Source organism: Stegodyphus dumicola, chromosome X2 (genome assembly GCF_044657685.1).
Source record: "Stegodyphus dumicola isolate Sdum_Otavi_A_Nest chromosome X2, ASM4465768v1".
NCBI lineage: Eukaryota > Metazoa > Arthropoda > Arachnida > Araneae > Eresidae > Stegodyphus > Stegodyphus dumicola.
In genome coordinates this window covers 119,975,918-120,002,983 of record NC_140781.1, presented here as the reverse complement: position 1 = coordinate 120,002,983, position 27,066 = coordinate 119,975,918, and the positions used below count along the sequence as shown (strand labels likewise).

At 33.4% G+C, this 27,066-nt stretch overlaps 1 protein-coding gene across 1 annotated transcript in view; it reads left to right on the top strand.

The window, feature by feature from the left end:
- The window catches only part of LOC118184998 (DBH-like monooxygenase protein 1 homolog), a 91,106-nt gene that overhangs the window by 43,239 nt on the left and 20,801 nt on the right, over positions 1 to 27,066 (top strand). Inside the window, exons 5-9 of the mRNA XM_035354765.2 lie at positions 5,604 to 5,795; positions 11,100 to 11,199; positions 20,603 to 20,769; positions 22,433 to 22,490; positions 22,698 to 22,783. Coding sequence (XP_035210656.2) covers positions 5,604 to 5,795; positions 11,100 to 11,199; positions 20,603 to 20,769; positions 22,433 to 22,490; positions 22,698 to 22,783 — 603 coding nt within the window. The remainder of the gene's footprint in view (positions 1 to 5,603; positions 5,796 to 11,099; positions 11,200 to 20,602; positions 20,770 to 22,432; positions 22,491 to 22,697; positions 22,784 to 27,066) is intronic.

The following is a 27,066-nucleotide window of genomic DNA, read 5'->3' as shown; positions in this document are numbered from 1 at the left end:
TATAATTTAAGGATTTCATTTAAGGATTATAGTAGTAGTTAATACTACTACATATAAAACACAAAAGTGCATCAATAATGTATCTTTCAGTATTATTTAACTTCCTTCTTAAGAATTTTCGGCAGTCTAGTTTGCGTTATTTTATTCATAAGTCTCAAATAAAAACAATTATTGGTTATATGTCATTAGAAAATTAACCAAAAAGCAGCGACCACAATGTAATTGAGAAACAGTCCTTAGCCGTGAAAAGGTTGAAAGCCATTCGGTTATGACTATTATCTCACATACTCAGCTACTTCGCATACATGGAACATAGCATTCGAAATGAAAAACTCAATATTTACTACAAATTCATTCGTGTAACAAATATCTGTCTTTCTACACCTATGGCTTTAAAAAAAGATGTTATTTATCTTACAGTTTATCATTAAGTAATACATTTTCATTGTACAAAACTGCATTCATTCGAAGAATTCAATTTGTATTTTCCTCTGTATAAAACTGAATGTGGAGAAGTTAGATGTTTAAACGACCCCCAAGACCCCGAGCAAGATTTCTCCCTACTTTTCAGCCCCCCTGTGAAAAAAGGGGTTCTAAATTTACGACATGACCGCATATAAGGGTATTTCTCGACTAATCAGGATTGCACTTTGTATCACCTTTACCAGTTTCAATTCATGCATTCCTGAAATGCACCATATTTCTTCCCTTAAAATTACTAGATGAGTGAACAACAGAACAAAAGGAATAATTCTGTGTAATGCATCATTAGCAAAACACATTATCCGACTAATGTAGTTGGATGTAGCTAAATATAGTTGGATACCGAGCTCAGTGTAGTTCTATAAATCACTGCACTTTTATAGGAATGTCTCAGAGACCAGAATGCTGATAGTGATGATGAGAAGAAGCAAGCAGTATTCAAGTATGACTCCGGCGTATTGAGAAATATATTTACGCTACTGATTTGCAAGCACTAAATAAATGCTAGGCTAAGTGTAGTAGTTTAAATGGGATTATCGAGAGGTAAAAGTCGCTTCTACTCATCTACCTGTATTCTGTTCTACTGAAAAAACAAGTCCTTGTTTGAATTAAATACCCGTTGTACAAAGTTTACGGATGTTTTCCTATTTAAACTCACACTCTCACTTTTTGAAAAGCAGTATTATTTGATACGTTCTAACAAAGCCTGGGTTAAAAACTGCATTGTTAAAAATACTGCTTTATGTATTGCAATCTCATCAATTGTAGGAATTAATTAATCCTGCGGATGAGTATTCCGCAGGATTCAGGATCAATTGTAGGAATAAATTGCAGGACCGCAGGATAATTCTTCAGTCCTGCGGTCCTCATCCTGCGCCATCCTCATCCGCAGGATAATTAATCTTACGGATGAGCATTAATTATCCTGCGGATGAGTATATGAGTGTTATTAAGAGATTAAATTTAATTTAATTAAAGAAAACAGAAATATCCATCATAAAATATTCGGACAGAAACAAAGATGATATTGCATTTATAAAAATGAAATGATGAAAAACTCATCTGTCCTCGATATTATACTCTGTTGTTATTTTATTTCCTTCAATTTGATTTTTTACATTCGGGGAGGGGAATTCTATAGTTGTTTTTATTCATTTTTCTTAGTAGCCTTTCATTTTGTTATTTTTAAGCAATATTCTTGATTCTAATTCATTAGGAAACCAGAACTTTTTATTTTAGAAACTGAGCCTTAATATTTGTTTTATATGAAAACGCTTATTTCTTAAATATTCAGTCTTATGGCTTCTTTTATGGATTGTGAATCTTTATTAAGATTTCTGAGATAAAAGGTAATTTGTTAGAACAGCCAGATTTGTTTTGCCCCATACATTTTTCACTCTTTTCTGTAACCCATCCAGTCTTTTATGTCCACAGTCCTGTACTGTTTGTTTAATGTCTACAGCCCCATTGTTAAAACATTAAGGAAATGAGCAAGGTTAGTAGTTTAGCAAGTCATTTTTTACATTATTTTGAGAAATTTAGCCGAAACGTTTTATACATAACTGATATTTTATTACGATGAGCTTGCGTTCATTAAATACTTTGCGGATAAAAATATGTAATTTTCCTTTTAAATATAGGAATTAAAACATCATTTTTATTACTTAGCTGGTTTAAAGAAAAAGGATTTCACTTTTTCTTATCTTAACTTCATGTTGTACGATAAAACAGAAACAATTATAAATCCTTTATTGGATCTATCTTTGAAGTCTGAAAATGAAGTTTAGAAGTCTTTTTCTCCAGGTCTACGATAATAAATAGATAATTTTTTCCATCTATTGCCTTTTTAGATAAATCTATATTTCCTCAAATTCGCTTCGTCTTTCCAATTTTATTCGGCTAAACGATTCTGATAAAGAGTTCTACATGTTCTGCGTCACGATGTTTCCACAACTACCAGGAAGAAACAGACCAGCTATGCGGATGATATGGGATCGTATCTATAACACAGGATCGTGTCTATTTATATCCCCTGTAATCCAACTGCCTGAAAAATATTTTCCTTCAACTTAAACTTTGCAGGGTTCTCGACATACCCTTAAGGAAAAAAAAGGCTAAAGAAGGTTTTTCTGGTCAAGAAATTAGAAGTTTCTATTAAATTCTTTTTTCCAATGCCAAATAAGAGCGAAACTGAATACCTAAAAACGCCTTTATCACTTTTTTTCTTATAAGCATCGGATTTCATTTACCAGGAACTCTGCTTTAAATTTTATATTTGTATACGCATACTAAGACCAGAAACTCCAGATTAAGATTTTTAGAGGCTTTATGCAATTTAGAGATTTTGATTCCCCCACGTATGTTTACCAATCTTTTCTTCATATTTTCTCTTTCTCGGTTTTGGTTTGGCTTCCCTATGCATTCCGTGAAAAAACAGGCAAAGAGAAATTTTTTTGAATAACTAAAGATCACTTTCCTGAATATCTAAGGAGTTTTTTGTGGTGCTGCCTTTCCTTGGTGCCCTAAACACGTGCTTATATTGCTTAATAGTTAATCCAGTTCTGACTACAAGGTGAATTTTTCATGCGAAGAATTTGGTTTGCGAATAATTTTCCCTTTTCTTTTGAATGTTTAAATAATATTAATGTTTATATAATTATACAGATCGTGAGGATTTCATGGAAATGTCTTGAACATCACGATGTTTGAATACTATTTTGCGCTTTTCTGATACCTATGGAATTTTGCTTGCTTACCATTTATTACATATACCTGAATAACTACAGTACATTAAATAACTCATGGGGAAAAACAATTAAAATGTGAAAGGATTCTGATTTTAACTGTCGCTCAAAAGAGCTGTTTTAAAGTTTAATATGATATAGCAACTGAGGTTATCAATAGAAATGGCCCAGGTGGAATAGCGAAACATTTCACAGAATAATGAATATCCATTGAGACTAACATGGGAAGTTTCCGTATCTTTCGTGTATTTGAAAAGTGAAAAAATATGTAACGTAATCTATAAAAATACTGAATGATTTTAAGTAGATATATCATGAATTCAATGCACTTTCATTTAAATCAATCAATTTTTTTTTTTAAACAGGAGAAGGGAAAAATGTGCAGTGCCCTTGTCGAGACTCAAAACCTAAACCTCTCGAATACGCGTCGAAATATGCTTCCAATTACACCACGACGGCATGCGGAAAGGAGAGAGAAAATACCTTATATACTTCCCCTTTTAAAGGGAGAATGAGGATTAGGGAACCCAATCGCTAAATCCTGGTGGTGACGAATTATCCACCACCACCTTCTAGTTTGGGTGCCACTTGTAAAGCCACCAGCTTATCCTAAAACAGGAGACATGAAAAATGTATAATACCCTCGACGGGACTCAAACCCTTGATCTCCTGCATACGCGTTGAGTATGCTTCCAATTAAACCATGAAGGTATGCGAAAAGGAAATTATATCCTATATAGCACCTTTTTAAAGGGCCAGTGGGATTAGGGGACCCATTTGCCAAATCCTGGTGGTGACGAATTATCATCCACCACCTTTAAGTTCAGGCGCCACTTGTAGAGTCATTATAGTTTTTTGAAGAAGGAGACGCGAAAAATATGCACTGCCCTCGTCGGGACTCGAAGCCTGGTGCTCTCCAATACGAGTGTTCTTCCAATTACACCACGAAGGCGTGGAAAAGACGGAGAAAATAACTTGTAAGACAAACTTACAAGATGATATTTTCGTAACCCGGAACTGAAAAAAAGGAACTGGAAAGGAAAAAAAACGTAACAATTCCTAAAGTACTTATTCCCTGCTTCTAACTTCAAAATATTTATGAAAAAAATGAGTAGAGTTGGGTTTGCTGATGTTCCATAGTATTTTAAATGCTATGGAAGAATTTGGAAATCCTTTGATGAGCAAGAATCCTCCTCGGCCCTTGCTTAAATTAGGCCCAGTTTCTTAATCTTTGATTATTATTTTTTAAGCATTGTTAAAACGCTAATGAAACACCAATTATTCTTTCAGTCGGTGCATTTTATTTTTAAATTAGATTCTCAACAACTGAAATAATTGTTACAGTAACCTTTTTTTCGAATATTCATTTATTGCTCTTTTTCCGCATAAAAGTAATGTTTGATGGTATGGGCCTTTATTATGAGTTATGTCACTTATTTTGTCTTTAGGAACAATAATTGTCTGACTTTAAAAGCATATTTTATTTTCAGAATAAGAATATTACTCTCTGTGAAGAGAAAAACGTCATATTTTATCTAAAACGATTACAGGGAACGTGTTTAAGCACTCTAAAGCATTTAATTCTAACAGACAAAAATGTAGTTCGGAACTGACGCGCTGTAATCAAATAATTATTTCGTTATGATTTTAACTTTTATTATTATTATTATTTTACTTCTGAATATAATTTTAAAAATATCTGAACGACTTTTGTACTTCTTCATCATTTAGTTATGAGAAAAATTAGGTAAAACATTGCTTACAAGTACTTCAGTTGCATAACAGAAAAAAAAAAAGACACTTAGCATTTATAAAAACGTTTTATTTCGTCTTGGTATATCAGTCTTCGGGAAAAATTTGAAAGTCTGATCGAAGTTGACGACTGCTGAGTGCAAGGACGATGCTAATTATTTTGCCGCCCAGTGAAATCTTTGCATGTCCTTAAATTCTGTTTTTCACTGCATTTTTAAATTTAATAAATCTTGTCATCCCTAAATTTTTCCTTTCGGTACTTTTTTTAATTCTAAAGATTTTCCTCTCGCTGCGCCGCCGCCAGTTGCATTGGTTCTGGAGCGCGCTCTGGCTGAGTCGTTGCGAAAAAATATTGCGTATTTTAATAAATTAATAAATATTTCCCAAAAATTCACTTCAAACAGCACAAATAATCAGAAACGCAAAAACAGACATTAGAAACGCTTAACTCGAAAAAAAAAAAAAGAAACTTAACCCGATTAAACCAAAGCGTTTTGATTCCTTTTGTGTAATATGAAAGAACTCTAATGTAACATGTTTTAGGTAAATATAATGCAGAAAATAATGTATGGTAACTAACCTGTAATTTAAGACTAAACAAATTCCTCCATCTCCTTCCAACAGGTGGAGCCACTTGTCTCGAGGAATAGTGCTCGTTACGTTCATCATATGGTTCTTTACAGATGCTTAGGAGCTACTGCAAGAGAATTAGAGCCTCATGTCCATCACAATGGACATCCCTGTTATGTTCCAGATACTCCGCACACCTACTCCAAATGTGAAAGTGTATATGCTGCATGGGGCGTTAGAGGACAGGTAACTCAATTTTATTGAATATGTAATGAAAATTGAAACTTGAATTTGAATACTTCACGTAAATATTTTTCATAGGTTGAGTCTTATTTATAAACAAGAATTTCTAGAACTAGTTGGGCAACTGAGCAACCTAATTATTCACAGAATCAAATAATTTCAAGTTACTTAATTGATTTTAATTTATACGCAAAATGTGTATGATTGTAACTGACCTTTACTAGCTCACTCGTATAAAAGCGCTGTAATTTATAAAATTATCAAGTTCTCTCAGAAGCTTTTGCTGCAAATTTTTAAATAAAATAGTGAAGCTTATTATTTCAGATGCCACCAATATTGTGTATATTGTGTAAATTGTGCAAGTGTAATAAAAGTACATTTGTAATGAAAACACTATTCTGGTTCCTAGGGTATGTTAAAAGAAATTTAAAATTAAAAACCTGAAACTGAGCTCTCAAGAACGTAGATTTTTAGCTACGCGGATCTACTTAAACTATGATTTCTCTCTCTCACCCTGCCGATTGGAAAATATTTTGCAGATCTGAGGCAGGTTTTGAAAAATCTAGCGAGCAAGTTGGTGTGTAAGTTTATTAGCTTTGCATTTAGTATTAATATATATGTTATAACAGTGCAACTAACTTAAAATCCTAAGTTATGTTCTGGAGAATTTAGAAGGATAAAGAATATGAGGGTAAAAAATGGGGCTTTTGCTATTGGAAGGGAAATGTGCTATAGGTATTGCCAGTTGTGAGGAGCATTTTCTAAATAAAACTCATTTTATAAGGTATTTTCTCCCTCCTTCTAGCATATCTTCGTGGTGTAACGGTAGCACACTACGCGGGTATTCGAGAGATCTAGGGCACTGCTCATTTTTCATTACTCCGGCTTCCAAATAGTCTAACAAGTATTACATTACAATATTAACAAGTAGCCATTTACTATTTCCGTCCCCTAATTCCATCGCCCTTTAAAAGGGAGCGTATATAAGGCATTTTCTCCCTCCTTTCAGCATACCTTTGTGGTATAATGGTAGCACACTCGGTACGTATTTGAGAGTCCAAGTTCGAGTCCCGGCGAGGGCATTGCTTTTTTTTTTTTTTTTCATGTACTCCGGTTTCAAAAAAACCTAATGACTCTGCAATTTGACTACGTGATACTCTATTGTCTACATAATAGCAAGAAAATTCAAACATACCTCTATAATGTCATTAATGGTTTTACGAATAAAAAAGACAAACAAAATAATAATATAATTTTAAAATGTTGGAATTAGGGTTTGTCTTCAGAAATAAACGGAAAGTTTTATTTCATTTTCCTACATGTCGTTTTGACATTTTTGTGGTTATTTGTTTGTATACCAGGAGGGCCGACAAATTCAAACATCACCCCAAGCGGCAAACTCAGGCACTGCCTCGGGCTGCAAAAGTTCTAAAGTTCTAACTATGCCACTGGGCAGAGTCATTTTTATATTATTTTAGAGCTTGCGGTATGAGAAAAATCCTCCATGCCCTCGCCGGTAGTCGAGCTCTGAATCTCCTCGATTGTCAGCTGCGCGTGCTTCCAATTACACCATGAAGGCAGGGGCACGAAAAGAGTAAATCCTTTACGCATTATCTGCATAAAATATCTCATGTCATTTCATTATCACTTTCTATGATCGGCAGCTGATTCTTTATTCGCATTATTTTATTCCAGTATCATACCACTTTTTGTTAAAGTATACAATTAAGCCTCGAAATGTGCAGGCTCTTGACGAGAGATTTACCAATCACTTAAGCAGTACATTAAAGCAGATTTTGTACATTAAACACATTGCAGTCGGACCTCTATCGGAGGAAAGCGCAAAATTTTGAGAAAAACGTTGTTTAAAAAATTCCTGTGCTTTGTATGATAGAAACAAAAACGGGTTTGTGATAATCACGAAATAGCTCCTCAGCTTGTACTACTACATTGTCATCGGCAAGTGGAAGTTAAAGCAGGACTGTACTGGGCGGCAGAAATTAGGGGTTGCAAAATTTTTAGAATTCAAAGAAGAGCCGAGCAACAAATGTAGTAGGAGGGCAAAATGTTTAGAATATAGGGAACACCGTTCAGGACCCGCAGAGTTAACATCGTATGGAAAAGTCCTTAGCGCCGTCTCTGTATTTCAGTGTTGCTATAGTTTGAAAAATATGGAAAAAGAAACTCATTTCCTAAATTGCATTCCCAACACACCCAAACTCTCAAACAGCAGTTCTAAACAGTTCAGTTCCGCAGCAATAATCATCTAACAATTCAGTAGCGACTTTAAGAGGGGAAAGAGGAGCGAGATAGGGTAACCGCCTAGGGCATCAAATGCAAAAAGGCGCCGCACCAAATAATCAAGATTATTTTAGAACACCAAAAGTCATTCTTGTGTGAAACATTCTATCCTTATTTCGATATGTTTGGTGTATAGGGATGGGTGTCCAAAACTTTTTCCATCAATGCGCCATATACAGCAATGCCGGCCTTGTAACAACTTAATTCTTTTCATCATATGACTTTCTATGGCGTTACTTCCCCTATAGCAGATATTCTCAACTACTGATCCAGCGAATCTTCACCGGTCCGCGGAAAACTTTGATCGGTCTTCTGAGATTTTTACCTGTGCGTGTTAAAAAAATTTTTTTATTCAAATAATAATAAAATTTTGTACGATATTTTTTACGTTAATGCATGCCGTAAATTTAGGATCTAGCATTCATAATTTTGTCTTTGAAAGCTGGCAGCACTGGAGTGCGCTGGCGTTTGTTACTTCTCACTTTTTTTTTTAAAACTGGACGGAATGTCAATACCTTCTTAAACAGTTCTATTTAAGAAGGTATTGGAAATGTTCACAGCAGAGAAAGGGCTGCAATAATTCTACGATGCAAAAAAGTAAATTGCGCCCAGTTGTGTAAATGATGTGGTTGCCAAATGTGGCAAATATGCCGGAGAACGCTCAGACAAAGAATATGTATTGTTGATAGATGTTTCTTAGGCTCAGAGGCATTTTCTTTGCGGAGCGCTTTGCTTCACTCATCCCTGTTTTCTCAATACTTATATAGGTGCTAAGGAAAAAAATTTTTTTAGACCTTAATAACATGAACCGTAAACAAGGTAAGCTACAGAATTTTTTTAATATCATTTCGACGTCTCAATAAACTGACAGTGAAACAAGAGACTTAGATGTCCACCCGGGGGTGGGGAACTTTTATTAGGCTCTACAAACACTGAATATTTAAAATATGGGTTTATACTTTGATCCTAATCTGTGAACAAAGATGTACGTCCGACCACCTGGTCTGCGAAATGTGCTCACGAATATTACCGGTCCGCAAGCCAAGAAACGCTACTCTATAGCAGTGCCTGAGTTTGCCGTTTGGGGTGATGTTTGAATTTGTCGGCCCTCCTGGTATACAAACAAATAACCACAAAAATGTCAAAACGACATGTAGGAAAATGAAATAAAACTTTCCGTTTATTTCTGAAGACAAACCCTAATTCCAACATTTTAAAATTATATTATTATTTTGTTTGTCTTTTTTATTCGTAAAACCATTAATGACATTATAGAGATATGTTTGAATTTTCTTGCTATTATGTATCACGTAGTCAATTGGTAGTCAAATTGCAGAGTCATTAGGTTTTTTTGAAACCGGAGTACATGAAAAAAAAAAGCAATGCCCTCGCCGGGACTCGAACCTGGACTCTCAAATACGTACCGAGTGTGCTACCATTATACCACAAAGGTATGCTGAAAGGAGGGAGAAAATGCCTTATATACGCCCCCTTTTAAAGGGCGACTGGAATTAGGGGACGGAAACAGTAAATACTGGTGGAAACGAATTATAGTCCACGACCTTTCAGTTCGGGCGCCACTTGCAGACTTGTTAGGCTATTTGGAAGCCGGAGTAATGAAAAATGAGCAGTGCCCTAGATCTCTCGAATACCCGCGTAGTGTGCTACCGTTACACCACGAAGATATGCTAGAAGGAGGGAGAAAATACCTTATAAAATGACTTTTATTTAGAAAATGCTCCTCACAACTGGCAATACCTGCAGCAATTGAGAAGAAAGTTCGAAGCAGTAGTTTAATATTTGGAACTTCGTTCTGGAGTTTGTATTTTTAAATAAATTGCAAAAAATTAAAAGGACCGCTTTTCCACTTTTCTGCGTCGATAATGGAAATAACACTCTGAAATATTTCTTTCTTAAAGCAGAATTCCTCCTTATTAATGTCATCGTGATCATAATTTAGTTGATATTCAAAATTTGCATTTAAATGTTTCGACGGAATGCGAAAGGTATAGAAAGAATATGGTAGCTGTTGAAATCATGTAATGATTTCTTTGAATGCATTATCTAGAGTAAAAACACTTTTTCTTCTCAATTTAATTCGGTATGGCAACTTCGAAAAAAATCATTCTTCATCTGCCTCGATAATCCACTCCACTAACCCCTATAAACTATGGTTTCAAACAAAAAATGCCCCCACCTTAAAAATCTGCCGAGTGGGGTGGACTTCTTCCTCCTCCTCCTCCCTCTAGCTACGGCACTGAATGTACCAAAGATATCTTAAATACTTTATCTGTTCATTTTGAAAGCTAACATATTAAATACTTTAAAATGGGAAAATATATGTAAACTATGTGTAAATAGAAACTGAGCTGTTTAAGCAACTAATGGTAAATAAAAACTACTGTTATTTGTAAAATATCTACAATTTATAACCATGTTGTTCCCTAACTGCAACTGGAAACTGAGTTATTTCAAAAGCTCAGTTTTTCTTCATTGCAAATAAAAATAGAGATTCCATTTTTTAAAATAAATTACAATTTACTTTAAACTACATTTCAAAAGATCCCTTAAATGGGCAAATGCTTGTGGGAATGATGAAGTGAGGAAACAAAAAAGACAGGAGTAAAAATTAGTTCCTCTTTGTGGACTTAACAAAGGAGGTTTGGACTGCAACCTAAATGCTTTGTAAGTAATACTTCACCACTCAGTAAAGTAATGTGAAACAAGCAAGCAAACAAAAAGTAATTTCAAAGTCATTCGGGGGAGGGGGGAATTCAGTTTTATTTCGAGTTAAAAATATTCGATTTCTGGAGAAATGTTAAAGTTATTTTTTATGACTTTCATCTTCGTTAAACATGCTTTCATTAAACATTCGTTAAACATAAATATTAAATTAGAATTTAACAAATAGTTTGCAAAGGGAAAGAATTATATAATAATAAACTTTTATGTTTTAATTTATGTTCTTTCTGTACTCAATTGCATACTGTTTTATTGTGTTTGTAGGCTATGGTAATGCCAGAAAAAGCAGGGTTGCCACTTGGAGATAAACCAAATCTTTATTTTTTACTAGAAATACATTATGACAATAGTGAATTCCGTTCTGGTAAGTGAGTTCAGATTCTAATTTGGTTAAAAATTAAAAAGTTACAGAGTTTAAATAATTTATAATAACATTTAAAAATTAGTGCTTAGATATGTGAATATTTTTAATAAATTGATAATATGACAGTATAAAAGAATGAAAAGCAAAAGTTTACACACACACACACATATATATATATATAAAATAAACTAACTAAGAAACACACACACACACATATATATATATATATATATATATATATATATAAACTAAAATTTCTTAGAGATTTGATTTCTAAGTTTTAACCGATGAAATCATAAATTTAAAATGTCCCTCTTTTTTTTTTTTTTTTTTTTTTTTTTTTTTTTTTTTTTCGTCTCTTAGAAAATTTGCATGAGTCGCTTAAAAAGGAAAAGGGAATTTCTCAAACAGAAAACTCGTGTATTAACCATTTTTAGTATTCCACTGCTTCTAAAAGAGACTGGAACTCGCTTTAGATAAAATTAAACATTCACAATGCAATAGAAATGTCATATTTCAGTGAATTATAACCTTCAAGCGCAGAGATAGAAAAATAATCTCATCTGCAGTATCATGTGCAAAGTACAAATTTTCAGTTTCGAAAATTCATTAAGCATCGAATCTGACGTGATCATCTGATAACCGTTTAAATCTTCACTACTTATCAAAAAGCTTTATTTGAAAATATAGATATTTTCAAATTTAAATCATAGTCAGGGCCTCACCAGTGGCCTAACGGTTGAGAAAGCTGAATATTGTTAGTTCAGTTCGAATTCGGACTTAGGCGAATGGGCAATTGAGTTTTCTCTATGTGTAACGTAGACACGAGCCATTTTCTCTTAAGTTCTCCAAGAAAGCATCCTATTTTCTGAGGTAGAAAGCTTTGCCGTATTCAAATCATCTAACCTTATAATCAGCATGTGTAAAAGCTTCTATAAAAAAAGGCCACAAATATTGATAATAGAATAGTTCCTCTTACAGCACTTAAAAAGAAAATTAAATACATACGAAAGCATTGATTTCAATAGTATACACAGGGTCTTTTTGCCTATGTGCAAGTCCTTTTGGCAGACTCTAGATCTTATCGCTGTTCTGTGGCTCCGTTCTGTGGTTCATTGTCTGTGGCTCCTAAATTCTGCCGCCCAGTGCCCCAAAAAATTTTTTAAGTTTTGCCTCTAATTTCTGGGTGATGTCACGCCGACGTACATGGCATTTGCACACATATAATTCACATGGGAAGACATGAACAGGTGTAACCAGTTATGGATAAAAAGTCCCACTTCTACGCAGCCTGTGAAAAAGAGTCAATCAGCCTTATGATTCACTGATATCATTTTTTTGCTCTGATGTTCGTTCTGAATGTTTCTGTATTATTATTTTTTCCCTAGTTCTTTTTAGAATATTTACATAAAATTAATTTCATCCTTACTAAAACGGCTAAAAGTAAACTTTTTGCAGTTTATATCCATTGTAGGTATCGAAAGCTTAGCGTTAAATGAAATTCTAAAGTGACAACGCGAATATGTATTAAATGCAAAACTGGAAGATGTAAATAATGGATGACGACGCGAAATGAAGTAATTTTGAAAATTACACATCTGCAAGTCTGACTGGGCGAAACAGAAGTTAAATTTCAGATGTCAAATGCAGTTAAACGAGCAAAGAAAGGAGATGGCTCGATACCAAAAATATATAATAATGAGTATTATTATTATGTTATGCATTTATAATTATATTGTTGAAATATATAATTATACATGCTGAAAATCTTTATGTAATTTTTATATTTCTTTATTAAGAAAATAATACTGATTTACAGGAATTGAAGGTAGAGTACGTGCTCGTAATGGATTGAATGCACACGGAACCTATGAAAGCTTTATAAAATTTAATTTCCCCCAATCAATACATTGCAGTTTTTTAACGTTTCACAAAGTACTCGTACAGTATGACAGAGCGCAGCAGTAGTTACACTTCAGACTACTAAAAACTTTAAACACAACACTATGCAACGCGCATCTAAAAGGTGATGATCGCACGAAGATCTCTGAATCATGGAGGTAAGAAAGGAAGTATTATCCATTACGTACAGACATGTGTTTTAAATTTTTTACAGGATGCAGAGAATTCAAATTTATATGCACATCATACATACATGATATTAATCACAATGTAAGCTGTATAAAATTTTGAATCTGTTCGTGCTGAATACCAAGTACTTCAACAGATAACAGATTTTTGATAGCAGAATACAATAAAACTGTAAGATGAGAAGTATTGAGCTGAACGCACATACACACACGTATTAAGCTTGTTCATATAGAAAAGCTGAGGGGGGGAAAACATTTCGAAACAATTTTAAAGCTTTAAAATTGTACGTGATAATAGTTTTTGTTTATGAAATTTTGTGTTATGCATAGCATTTCCATCAGTTATATGTTGCGAATAATTATTTAAATACAATCCTAAAAATTTTATTAAAAGGAAGAAAACTTTACAATATGGCATGCGACAATATACCAACCTGTATTACTCTTAGCAAACTACGATACTTTTTAATAAAATACATTTTTTGTTATTAATAAGCTATGTTACAAATGGTGAATGTATATCCAAAGTACAGCGAGTCGCGAGCGTCACCTAGTGATAAATTTTTCAAAATCTACTGAAAACTGGGAACCGGAATTTTGTCCAATCTGACAGGCTTGAGTTTCAATTGGCCTTGCTTCTCTTAACGGAAATTACAGACACAAATGAGAACCTATACATATTGTATTCGGATAGACACTCCTGCCATCCGCATCTGAAAATACTTTCAGCCTAAACTCATTAGAATAGTGCAACCAGACCTCCCTGCCCAAAAAAACAGAGAGAGCATGGAGTTAAGAAAGGAAGGAGGGACCAACTCCGCACTACGAGTGAAGCAGTGATCCGAGGCTTCGGTACGTATGGATACTCCAGATGGGGTGTTTTTTGTTTACATTCAAAAGCTCCCTTGACAGCGCTCTGATAGTATTTCGACACACGACAATTCCATACAAATCGAAAAGCGAGACACTTTCGCATAAAAGAAACATTCATTGTGCGGTGGATAATAGCAATTTGTAGCGACATTTACGCGAAAATCACATCTTGGTTATTTGTATGTAACTAACAACAGCAATTTTGATTACGAATTTTTCTTATAAAATTCTAAGCTGTTGAACTGCAAAAATATAGATTTTAGCAAAAATGTTATGCTTAAAGAATGAAATGTACCCTTACGGGTACCTTTAAAATTGGGTACGCCTTTCGATACCGTTGATAGAATATTCGCTACTTTTATTTTATGTTTCAAAAGCCAAAATGTTTAAATAAAATTTTTTTTTGGTCAACCACATATTACTATAACATGTACTTTTTAAAAAATTTTAGAGGAGAGGCTTTATAGTTGCTAATTTTAAACTCATCATTTTATTTTTATATGACTTAAAAATAATCACTTTGGATTTACACTTTTTACTTATTTGGGTTAATTGAAAAATAAAATTACCACCAAATGCTGCAATCAACGTCAAAATTAGTATATATACACACAGCTATACCAATAAGATAACTTTTTCTCGGTTTGTAACCACACATTTGTGTAAAATTATGTACAATTTTACACAAATGTGTGGAGCAGAAGATGGATTCATTTGCGAATTCTGCGAATGAAGTAATATTATACTGAGTGAGGCAATCAAGATTGCGATCTGATGGCAATGCCGTTAATGTTTAAATGTGACATGGATAATTATTATTTTTTATATTATCAGAGAATTATTAAACTGGGTAAAATCGCTAAAAGATGTATTGAGTGCTCTGCCAAAATATATTTACTAGATTTGAATTTGATAATGAATGTATCTTGAACGTGTTTTAAGTCAAAAGTTTGAAACTTGATGGCTAAATGTAAATATAAAATTATGCATGTTAAAATATTTGTAATTAGATACTTAGGTCAGATTAAGTTTTTATTAAGTAGAGTAAGGCATGCAAGGGAGAGATGCCATCGTGGAGGAATTTCGAAGAAAAACTGCCCTTTGAGTGAATATTAAAAATAATGCATGTAATTTTCATTCAAATTATATTTATGCATATTTCTTATGTAAAAATTTCGGGTATATGCTAAATTATTGTAAATTAGTCGAAAAATATAGTGAATGCACAGAAATTAAATATTTGCACATGCCGAAAAGGAAAAATATGAAATATGAATGAGTATTTATGCATATGCTTGCAAAAAGCATGTATCTGCCTTTAACAAAATACGTAAATATTTATTCAATTATGTATAAATGTATTTGAAATGAAGGATTTATTCATTCTTAAACTCCTGTGAAAGTTACTGCGAAGAAATCTAATTATTAAATGTATCTATATTTATAATGATTATAAATATTATCTAAATATATAATAATTTTAACATTGAATTGTAAACATAAATTGAAATCCTGTTCACAAATACGTTAAAGTTAAGTACATGGAAAAAGTTAAGTACATGGAAATGAGCACCAATATTTAACGTATTTTACCATTAAAATAAAAGGTATTGTAATTTGAAATGGACCGAATAGAGCATCTATAATAATAAAAGCAAGTGTAATGTGTCTGTCTGTCTGTCTGACCGAGCTCTCCAGCCAAATCTATCGCACGCAGGGACCTGGAATTTTTTATACGGAAGCACAAAGGGGCTGGCCACCAGACCTCGAAGCCCGATTTTCGATTTTTGAATTAGAAAAATTAAAAAAAAATTATTTATAATTAATTAATCACGGTTTTTTTGACTCACTGATATTATTATTTGTTTTCAAATAACGTTCGATTGTAACAATTGATTTCTTTATTCTAGCGTTAGTTTGCTGTTTTGACGATACATTAAATCGATTAATTACAATTCATTTCTTTTTTGTAGCTTGTGGGGGGGGGAAGAGAGAGAGACAGTCTACATGTCCTACACTACTATTCCTGCGCTATTCACTTATCTGCATTTTCTAAATGCACGGGCAACGCCGGGCGGGTACACCTAGTTAAATATAAATTGACTTACATTTTTCGATTTAAAATATGCATCAGAAGCTAAAAAATCATGTCATATTTGATAAAGTATTTTACAAAGAAACTCTATAAATAGAAAAGAAATAATGCATAGTTTTAATATTAATAATACAATAAACTTTGATCTTAATTTTTTTAGTCCTTAACCGAATAAAATCGAATTACCTTAAAAAAATTTTTCTAATGTAATTAACGAGAACTTGTGAAAATATTTCATTCAAATTAAACCTTTCTCAGCAAACTGTTCTGTGAAAAGTATAGCATTTAATTCAGTTCAGAATGAAATGTTGTTTAAAAATGTATTCTTTTCACTCACTTAGGACTCTGAAATATTATATAAAAAAGAAAATATATACTCTTAAATGTATATTTACGAAGTAATTACAAAATATTTACATCCGATCATGTCAAAACCAATTGATCTTAATGGTAAATCACTGAATGTTTTGGTCACTGAATGTACGAAGGGATCACCATGCTTCAAAGCAGTGTATGGGAAAAAACCGGCTAGGGCTTTTCCTTCTTACTTCCTACCTCCGTGCTCTGAATACTCCGCACTCGGAACTAAACAACTGAGAACTGATGCTCTCTCCGGTTTCATATAGTTTTTCCCTGTCGCCGAAAAATTTCCAGTGCCTTCGGTTTCTCGAAATTGCTGGAGGGCATTACAGTTTCAGTCATATAGGAATTAGACAAATTACTGTTATACAGGGATCAGACACGATGGTCGCCTAGTTTGGCAGCTTTTGGCGATTTCTCGCCAAATTTGGCGGAAAATTAGTGACCAAAACAATCTTCAGCTTAGCAATATCTCGATAACCTCACTGCAGACCTTAGTGTAGACTCTAAATAGACTTGCCCTTGTAATCTTATTTTTCCGGCAAAGCTTCGCCTTTTCGTTCATGTCACATATATACAAAATTCATAGCAATATCTTTAAGATTCCTCATAACTATAATTTTTTTGCTTGCGTGCACGATTTCTCTGAAACTGTTAGTCATAATTTTAAAAAATTTGACCAAGTCTATAAATCTTTAATAATCTTTAATAATCTTATTATTAGTAGTAAGATATTAATAATAAAGGTGTTGATGTCATCTTTTCTCATGTACGTGGCCACAATGGCAATCTGGGAAGGCCCGACTGATTGGCAAAACAAGCTGCAAACTTTCAAGTTAACACCCCAATAATACTGCCTAAGTTGGTTCATTAAGAAACAAAGTTAAAATGAAATTACTATCAAATGAAATAAATTATACAGAAATTCCTCTACTGCCTCTCTAACTAATTTTTTTTCTTCTGTTCCTCACAGACTGAATAATAAACATTTCTTCTGCAATTTTGAAACTACTAATTTCTAACTGGGCACGGTAAGTTCAAATCATATCAAAGTTTCCTTCCCTGTGCATGTTTTTGTTCAAGATAAAATGGCGTTCTCTTCCTTCTGTATATTTTTTTTAACTGACTTAAGTCTGTAAGCCTTGTGTGGTGCACAAAGAGCTTTAAGTATTCTTAAATTTTAAAAAAATAAGAAATAAGTGCAAAAACTTTAAGTGAATTTAAAATGAGAAACTACTTAACTACTTATTCTTCTTGACTAAAATATTAAAAATTATCTATTATATAAAAAAATAATCGATTTTTGAGTTAAGAAAATAAAAATGTTATTTTTAAGTAAATGTAATTCTGTTACTTTTAATGTAGGTCATTTTAAGTCTGTATTACTTGTCAGGACTGCTATTCCTTCTAATTGCCTTTGGAAACATAACTGGAGTTCTGATTAGGAACAGGGAATTTACTCAAAACTATGTTCGTGCTTGTGTAGAAGATACAGTACAATTACCGAAGGGTTAAATTTATCCTTTATTTCTCACAGCGTATAGCCGTTCCCGCACTTCGAGATACAAAGACCAGCATTTATGGTCTAAAACCTAGAAAATAAGAACTGAACTTAAATGCTCTACAGAGAGTAGTAACGCTAAGATTGGCCTTTTAACACTATGCATATAGTGAGCAGAATGCAAAAAATTACAGTACGTATCAGCGAGAACTAAGTTCCGGCCTTAAAGGTAGACATGAACTGACTGAGAAGTACGCACGTGGTAAGCCAGCAAGAAGTCTCTCTCTCTCTCTCTTTTGACTAAAAGCCATATCTTAAATACTTATACAGTTTACAACCTCGGTTGCATAAACAAATCTAATTGCACTTTTTCTGGCCGGAAATGGAAAATAAGACAGCATAGCAAAGTTTTTAAATAAAATAAACGTTAGTAAAATTCCTTACATACTTTTCTATTTTGAGGGGAAAAAATCAGTTAAAAATGGTGATTTGTTTATATGACCCTGCGCGCAGTACATATTACACTGCTGGTCATTAAAATTGCAACACCCCGAAGGAAAGCAAATAGAAAAAAGATATTTATTGCACGTAAATAGTATGGCATGAAGACAAAATGATTTAATTTGAAAGCATTTTGGAGGTTTACAGGCGTGCGAAATTAGTAGAAATAGTTACCACCTCTGGTAGCTGAAACGGCCTTTACCCCATTAGGCATGGAGTCAAACTAGGCTTGGATGGCAGAAATGAGCAACTCATTCCATGCTGTTTTAAACCTATGCCGCACTTCATCAACCGTCTTAGCTGCAGAAGGGTGGCAGGCCAGTCTCTTAGCAACCCATGACCAGATTTTTTCGATGGTTGACATATCTGGATACCATGCAGGCCAGGGCAGCAATTGAATATTCTATGTATCGTTCAAGGTCAGAACACGACGTGTAACATGTAGTCTTGTATTATCTTGTTGACGTTTGGCGGTCTCGAAGATAGGGCCCAACCACTGGACGTAGGATCTCAGAAATATACCCGTCTGCATTCAAATTACCATCGATCCGAACTAGAGATGTGCATGTCATGTACCCAATGGTTGTCCAAACCATCACGCCACACCAGGTGCAAAGCCCCTATGCCGATATCGAATGCAAGCAGGCGATGTAGGGTCTCCTCGGACACTCCAGACACGTATACTGCCATTAGAATACTGCACGTAGAACCGGGACTCGTTTGAAAAGGCGTCATTGTGCCACTCTTGTACCCAGCTTTGTCGTTTGGCGCACCAGAGTCGGCGTCTCTCTCTATGCTGCATTGTCAAGGGAAGCTGAAGTAATGGTCAACCTGTTGATAGTCCACCTGCTGCAAATGTCGATGCACCTTCCGAGCTGATACTGGGCGTGCTGCAAACATACCGATTTCCTAACTAATGCTCCTTGATGTGGTTGTATGGTTTTGTAAGATTGACCTCACAATATGCCTTTCCTCTCTGGTGTTAGTCATGGAAGGGCGTTGAGATCCTGCATGCCGTTCAATATAACTCTTAACAATCCATTGATTCCATATTTGCATGACAGTGGTTGGATGTCGAGCAGTGCGACATCACGAAACGATATTCTATACCTTGGATAGGCAACGATACTGCCTCTATCGAATTTCAAAGCTTGCTGGTAAGTATTTCCTCTTCTTATTCGAGGCATAATACGATATTCAGAGCAAACTCCAACCTTACAAAGCACGTTCCGAATAAAGTATCCATTACACAACTTTTCTTTTATGCAGTGCTTCAGATGTCGTTTCTCTCTCTTGTATCGTCTAAATGCGCTGAAATACGAATCATTTGCGTATCCCAACTTCTTCCTTTCATGTGCTTTTGACGTTCGTCAGATCATTCATTCTTGGTGTTGCAATTTTAATGGCCAGCAGTGTACAATATTATATGGATGAGAAAAAAGACATTATTAAAAGTATTTTGATATTTGGAATATAAAATAAAAGTAGCAAATGCATTATTAAAGATATCTAAATAGTAAGTATTCAAAAATTTCATGCTTATAAACCAGTTAAAAAGACAGTGAACTTTAAAATGTGTTGCATTATGGGGATATTTTGACATTTAAAAGGTACCTGATTTCTTGAGGTATTTATCATTTTTTAAACGTTACCTCTTAATGTAAATACTTTGTTAAAATATATATTTTTGCAGTTTTGCAGGTTAAAATTTTGTAAAACAAATTAATAATCCAAGTTATTGAAAGATAATCAAGAAGACTTGGTTCTGTATGCAACTCCCACTAAACTATGTAAGCTATTATTAGCCATTCAGCAATGAATATTTCTTACGCGCAAGTGTTCCTCTATTCCATTTGTGCGCAAGTACCACTAAATCTAAATTCTGCCACCGGATGTGGGCTCACTGCCTGTTTTGAAAGTACATATCATGAGATTCGATAGTTCTAAAATTGCCGTTTTCTAATAAATCACTCATTTCTTCAGGTATTGTTGACGAGTCTGGATTTCGTGTTTACTTTACTCCGAATTTAAGAAGATACGATGCTATGACATTAATGATTGGAGCTTCTGTAGATCCGTGTATAGTCGTGCCACCCGGAAGAAGGAAATTCATCGTTGCTGGACATGCTGATCCCAGGTGTCTCGGACCAGTACGTATACCTTTTCTGAAAACTGTGCATTATATTTTTACTGCTTTATTTTATTCTGTAAGTCTGCTCAGTGCCTGATCTTACCTGAATATTAATTTAATTACCGGCTAGCACTCGTTTTGGCTAACATTTTCAGTAAATTATAGGCTAAAATTCAATTAGTATGTAAGAATTTCCCCCCTTCATATATCACCATAATTTTGTTAGAAGATTATGGTTAATCATCATGAAATAAACAAACTTAATTTTGCCAAAATAAGACAAATCTCAAACTTCCAAATAAGTTTTTGATCTAAGTATAAGGCTGGCTTTCCTTTTTTCTCGTCTTTAATTTCTAACATTCATAACTGTATTGTGAGGAGACATTTTCTTGAGTTTATCATCAAATGCAAAAGAATTATTTACAGTGTAATTATTATCGGAGTGTAACGGAGAAAATATGACGATTAAATATTCTATTAAAGCTTTTCTTAAATTAGGAACAATGAGAAAAAAAAGAAGACAATTTCATGAACCCTGGGAAGCATATAAGGTCTACACAATTGTCAACAAGGGAAGTTAGCGGTTAAATATATTAATGATAAAAATTTATGGCAACCAAATATTTATAAGATATCAGAGCTAGCTCACATTTTAACAGAGTCTATGTTTTATATTTTTAATGTTGAAATAATCTTTTTAGAAATTATAAAAATATTTTTGTAATTTACCAAAACATTTTAATAAACAAAAGCTTTAGTTTGCTTATATTATTATTATTACATATTTGGTTACATTATTGATTGCCTTATGTATTAAGCTCAATAAATAAATAAAATGTTACGAGTTAGAATAACTTTCCACTTTTTCCTTTTGTTTAATTAGTTTTTAAAGAAAAAAATTCCTTTTTAATGATCTAACATTTCTTCATCTTACAAACTTTGAGAATGACTTTCCAGTCTCTTTTTCCTTTTTTTCGTATTATTCTTTTGTAAGTTTGACTTTGTTTCATTCTACATGATATTTCCCAATGATTTCAGGTTAAAATATATTAAAATATATAAAAATATGAAAGAAAGAATAATTGGGCATAATAATTTATCATAACACTACCAAAATCTTAACAAATACGGGAATATAGTTAAAAAAATTGAAAAAGATTGCTGGAAGAGGAAAATATCTTTTCCAGTAATCTTCTGCCTGAAACTCCTGGATTATTGGAGAGTAGTAACACTCAAATCAAGGGAAACTACGTTAAACCAAGCAATGAATTCAAATATAAAACTTTCATGAACTAATTTTGTATGAAAGAAAGCTTATAAATTGGTTACAAACTGCTGCAACTGAAACAAAGCTATGAATAACTTCAGAAACTTTCACCAGGTATGGGCACAATCATAGTTCGATATGATCATACCTGGAGACATATTTAGTTGATTTGTTAAGATTTATACCCCAAGTAACTTTAATGATTCTGTGATGCCAAGTTAAATTATTGGTTTCCCATTCAAAATGAAACTATGGCTTGTAATTTAATTACATTAAATTTATTATGATTAATGTTTTTAATTAAAATTTATCAAGTTTTGTTAAATAATAACAGTATTCTAAAAGTTTAATTTTGTCACTTTGAGCATGAAAAGTGTTTTCCTGAATTAATGCTATAGATATAATGTGTCTTTAGGCAATACCACCAGAAGGCATTAGGATTTTTGCAGTATTTCTACACTCTCATCTCTTGGGTAAGTTTCAAAGTCATAAACTCCTGTTCTTTATGCCTATTAACTTCAGTTTCTAATTTTGTAACAAATAGTTTGGAAAATTAAATTTACTTATTTAAAAAACTATGAAATAAATGTAGAAACTAAGCTTGATCAAGTTTTTCTTTGTAAAACTATTGGCTATTTTTACTACTTTTATAATTTCTGTGACTTTCTTTTATAATTTAGGCCGACAAATGAAGCTGCGACATTTTCGAAATGATGTGGAACTTCCTTATATTGCGTCAGATAAGAAATATGATTTCAATTATCAGGTAAACATGAATCTTTTGTATCATGTTATGAATAAAAATGCAGACAGTCTCCAATATTGGTTGCAACTTCCTAGATTTCTTTCTGAATATTGACTTCACATTCTTTAACATATAATTTGGTTTTAATATCATGACTAATTTTCATTTAGTAGACTTGCTAATGTTTCTATCAGTTTGCTTTTTCTAGCTTCTCAGGTTTCATCATCCTCTATTTTTCATGAGCCAGTTAAGTTAAATGTGCAGAATTAATATGTCATAAAATGCGAACTATGCCCCGCAAGTTAAATTAAAATCTAAGGCTGTTCTAAAGGTTGAAATACAAGCAGGTTACTATTAATTCATGAGAACAAAATGTTATTTGCATTCTCCTGAAGGACAGCGCAATGGTGCCTTCCTTTCTTTTATAATTAAGACATTAATATGTCGATGCGTTCTAATTTAGTAAGAGGATCTTCCAGGTTCGATGAAACTGTTTCCATAGCCCGATACGATGTTTTATGGGATCGTGAATTTCCCTCGGGAACCGAGCTGGGTGATGATTACTCTCCTTGATCGCAGAAACTTGATAATAGTCCTCCCTGATGGAAGTGGAGCAAGGATGGCATTATAAAATGTAATAAAAATCCCAGTCAGTGATTTTACACTGATATTTTCCTTCTGATTTGGAGGTGCTAGTATGTGCCGGCGTAGGCATTTAATTACATTTGGAATTATTATTAACTTCCAGAAGCATGGGAAAGCAAAAACTTCTGAGAAAACTACCGAGAATGTCCGAACTGCGACGATATATTGTAGGATATAAGTCGATTCTTCGGAGACATATAAACCATTTGGAAAACAAATATTTTTAATGTTTCTTAGGATTAACTGCATAATCTTTTTTTAAACAGATTTCACTTTTTTTAGCTCCTTTTTAAACCATACAATAACAGCAAAATAAAAACGTGTCCTCTTATTGGCTTCCTCGCAGATTTTTTAGTGAAAGCACTTCATTGCAGAAAGCATTTTTGAACACATACCAAACGACAGACAACGTCCATTCACACCTACAAATCATTTCTGAATAAGGTGTTTATGTTTTCTGCTTGAATTTTATAATATTATTTTTACGCTTATCAACAGAAGAGAATCTTATTTATTTTGTCAATGAGTTGAACAAATATTTTACTTTAAAAAAAATTACGGCGTTAATAGAGATAGAAGGAATGGCAATTATAAAGCATTTAAGATGAATCCAAATGAAGTTACTAGGATGCATTTTAAATTAATTCATAACAGTGTTTCTATAAAATATTTCTCTTTTCGAAGTTAACCCATGCTATTTACATTTTTCACTAAAGTAGAGAAATCTTCCTAAGCCGATCGCCCACTATTCCGTAAGAATGTCTTCTCTGTAGGTGGTCACCTTAGTTCACTATTCGTGACGTTCAAGAATGCATCCTATTTGCAATTCCTTGTGAAGCTACAAACGTGTCATGTTCAGTACTGAGCATTAGCGCTCCCTTTCAGGATATTCCTGTTTGCGCTTCAGCTGAAGTTCCTGCCGGAGGCCGATTAAATGGTTTAGTGGCACTTGCGCACACGGCACTTGTGCCCAAATTGAAAAACATTTGCACACAAGAAACATTCATTGTTGAATGGGCAATTAGAAGTTTGTATAGTTTAGTGGCAGTTCCACACAAAACCACGTCTTCTTGACTGACTTTCGATAACTTGGAGCAGCGACATGAAGTATCGATTTTCATTACAACATTTTAAGTTACTCGACCGAACAAATAAAGATTTTAACAAAATATTTATATATGGGTAAACATGTAAAGAATAATAAATACCTTAAGGAGCTGGGTACCTTTAAAGTATCAAAATATCCCCAAAATACAACAAAGTTTGAAGTTTGGTATCTATATAACAGGTTTATGAGAGTGCATTTTGTATACTTATTCCGATATCCTTAATAATATATTTGATACTTTTATTTCATATTCTAAATATTAAAATATTTTAAATGAAATACTTTTTTTGTCATTTGCATAATATTTACATACATACTGCGCGCGGGATTATGTAACTAAATCAGTTTCTGTTTTCCCCAATATAAAAAGAGAATAATGTACAATTAAAATGACTTGCGTTAAAAAGTAATATAATTACGTTTTCTTAAGAAATAACATTTTTTAAAATTTTGTATCTGTAGAGGTATAGCAATTACTAATTTAGGGTTTATACAGTTTTTTTTTTTTTTTTTTTTTTTTTTATTTTGACGAATCATTTTGGAGAGATTGTGCACGCAAGCAAGGAAATTATTGTTATGAGAAACGTACCGCCAGCGCAGGAATGGACACAAATCATAAATCATTAGGCTCATTGATTGTTTCTGACGAGCTGTGCGGAAGTGTCCCTTGTTGTGTATAACTGGTTTCACTTGTTAGAAAATTTCCCGTTCCTGCAAGGATGATGTGCGGAATTGCCATGTGCACAAGTGTCACATCACTGATTAAATATTTAAATTGTCTGTATTCAGTTTTCTTCATGTTATTAGAGAGGCAGGTACTGAAACATTGTACTCTGTGTAATGAATTGAGTTTTTGCAATGAGAATTCATTATTGAAGAGCGAAATATAGGGAAAGGTTGCTATCGATGGGCCACTTTTACAAAATGATCCTTAAAATCGTCAAATTGTGGCAATGTTACAGTTTTGTACATGTTAATGTAAATATTACTTTCCATACTACATATATTTAGGAAGAGATTTTATAATTATAAAATGTTCAGTAAATATTAAAAAAATAAAAATAGATGCCACTGGCCCAGTGAAGGAAACTGGTCGCCTTCTTTGAGCCGGAGAGTTTCTATGAATGGGCTGACAGCAATTTTCTTTTTAATACATTATCATCTTAATGAAAGTCATCTTAATGCTATCGTCTTAATGGGCTACTTGTTATCAGTATTGATTTTGTGCTTTGTTTGAGCCTTTTCCAACTGAGACTATAGATTGAATTGGAGAGATTTCACCCAAGGAAACTTTAACTTTGGAGAACAGTGTTGATGCACCAGCTGGAAGCGGTTCTGATTCTGTTCCACTGGTCGTTGAAACAGGTTTTCTCCCCGGAGCCTGTATGTCGTATGACAATCCACTAGTAGAAGCAGTTAGACATGTGTCAGGAACTTCTACAGTAGGAACATCATTTGTTTCAAACTGTACTGTTGCAACAAAATGAGTCTTGAAGTACATTTCTTTTCACTGGCCAAACTCCTATTTTAGCAAAACCATTCATTGCCGACACTATTGTTGCTGCTTGTCCATAAACTTTCCCAAACAATCTTGCTCTATGAAACTGAATGACAATTTCTAATATCTTTTGTCTCCGTCTCTGTTGTAGAAACTTCTCCATTTCACTGATGTAATAACTGCTCAATGGCTTGAAGAACGAAACGTTAAGGGGTGAATAATTTATAACAAAGGAAATGAGATTATTATCTAATTATAGATTTAACTACTTCTGATAGCTTTTTACTAAATCAGATACAGTGATATTTTATTCTTCAACTTAAAAAAGTTACATAATATTAGCATCGATATGGTTTCCATTGTTGAGCCCACAGCCCATTCACAGCAACACAGGCTGTCTCATTGAAGGCAACTAGCAGTCGGTATGTAATACGTCTTTGATTTCAGTTATAACAAAGTAAACAGTTATTGTTAATATAGCCAAATAACGCTGATTTTACACAGTTTTAAATGTTATCAGTAACAACTTAAACGCTATTAACGTCTCACTGATTTCTGTATTTTCATTACACTAATAAATTAGAAGAAAAGTACAAAAAATCTTACTTTCTTGTACAGCAATCTTGTTTCAGCGTGGATCAATTCCCAGCCAAGACGGCGGTTTTAAGCTTCATGTAGTATATTAAAGAGTCAACAGATAGAGCCTATTGTCCCAATAACTAGAAAATAATGGAGGGGGTCAACGAAGCAACCGGCCTATCGATAGCAACCTTACCCTACATCAAGTAAATATTCTTTTAAGAAGCGAGAAATAGAAAGGCGTTTCTTTTTGTTTCATCGCTGAATTAGTATTACCGGTTTGAGTGCAGTTTCATATTTTAAACACTATGTTACATGAATATAAAGTATATGAGAACCAAGCAAAATTTTATTGGCTTCCAACCATTACGCATCTGAAGACTATTTTTCCAATCACAAATATTTTTCGAAAAGTCATCTCTTATTTAATCACACAGTTTCTTAGGCCAGAGCAAAATTTAGAATTTTCAGTGT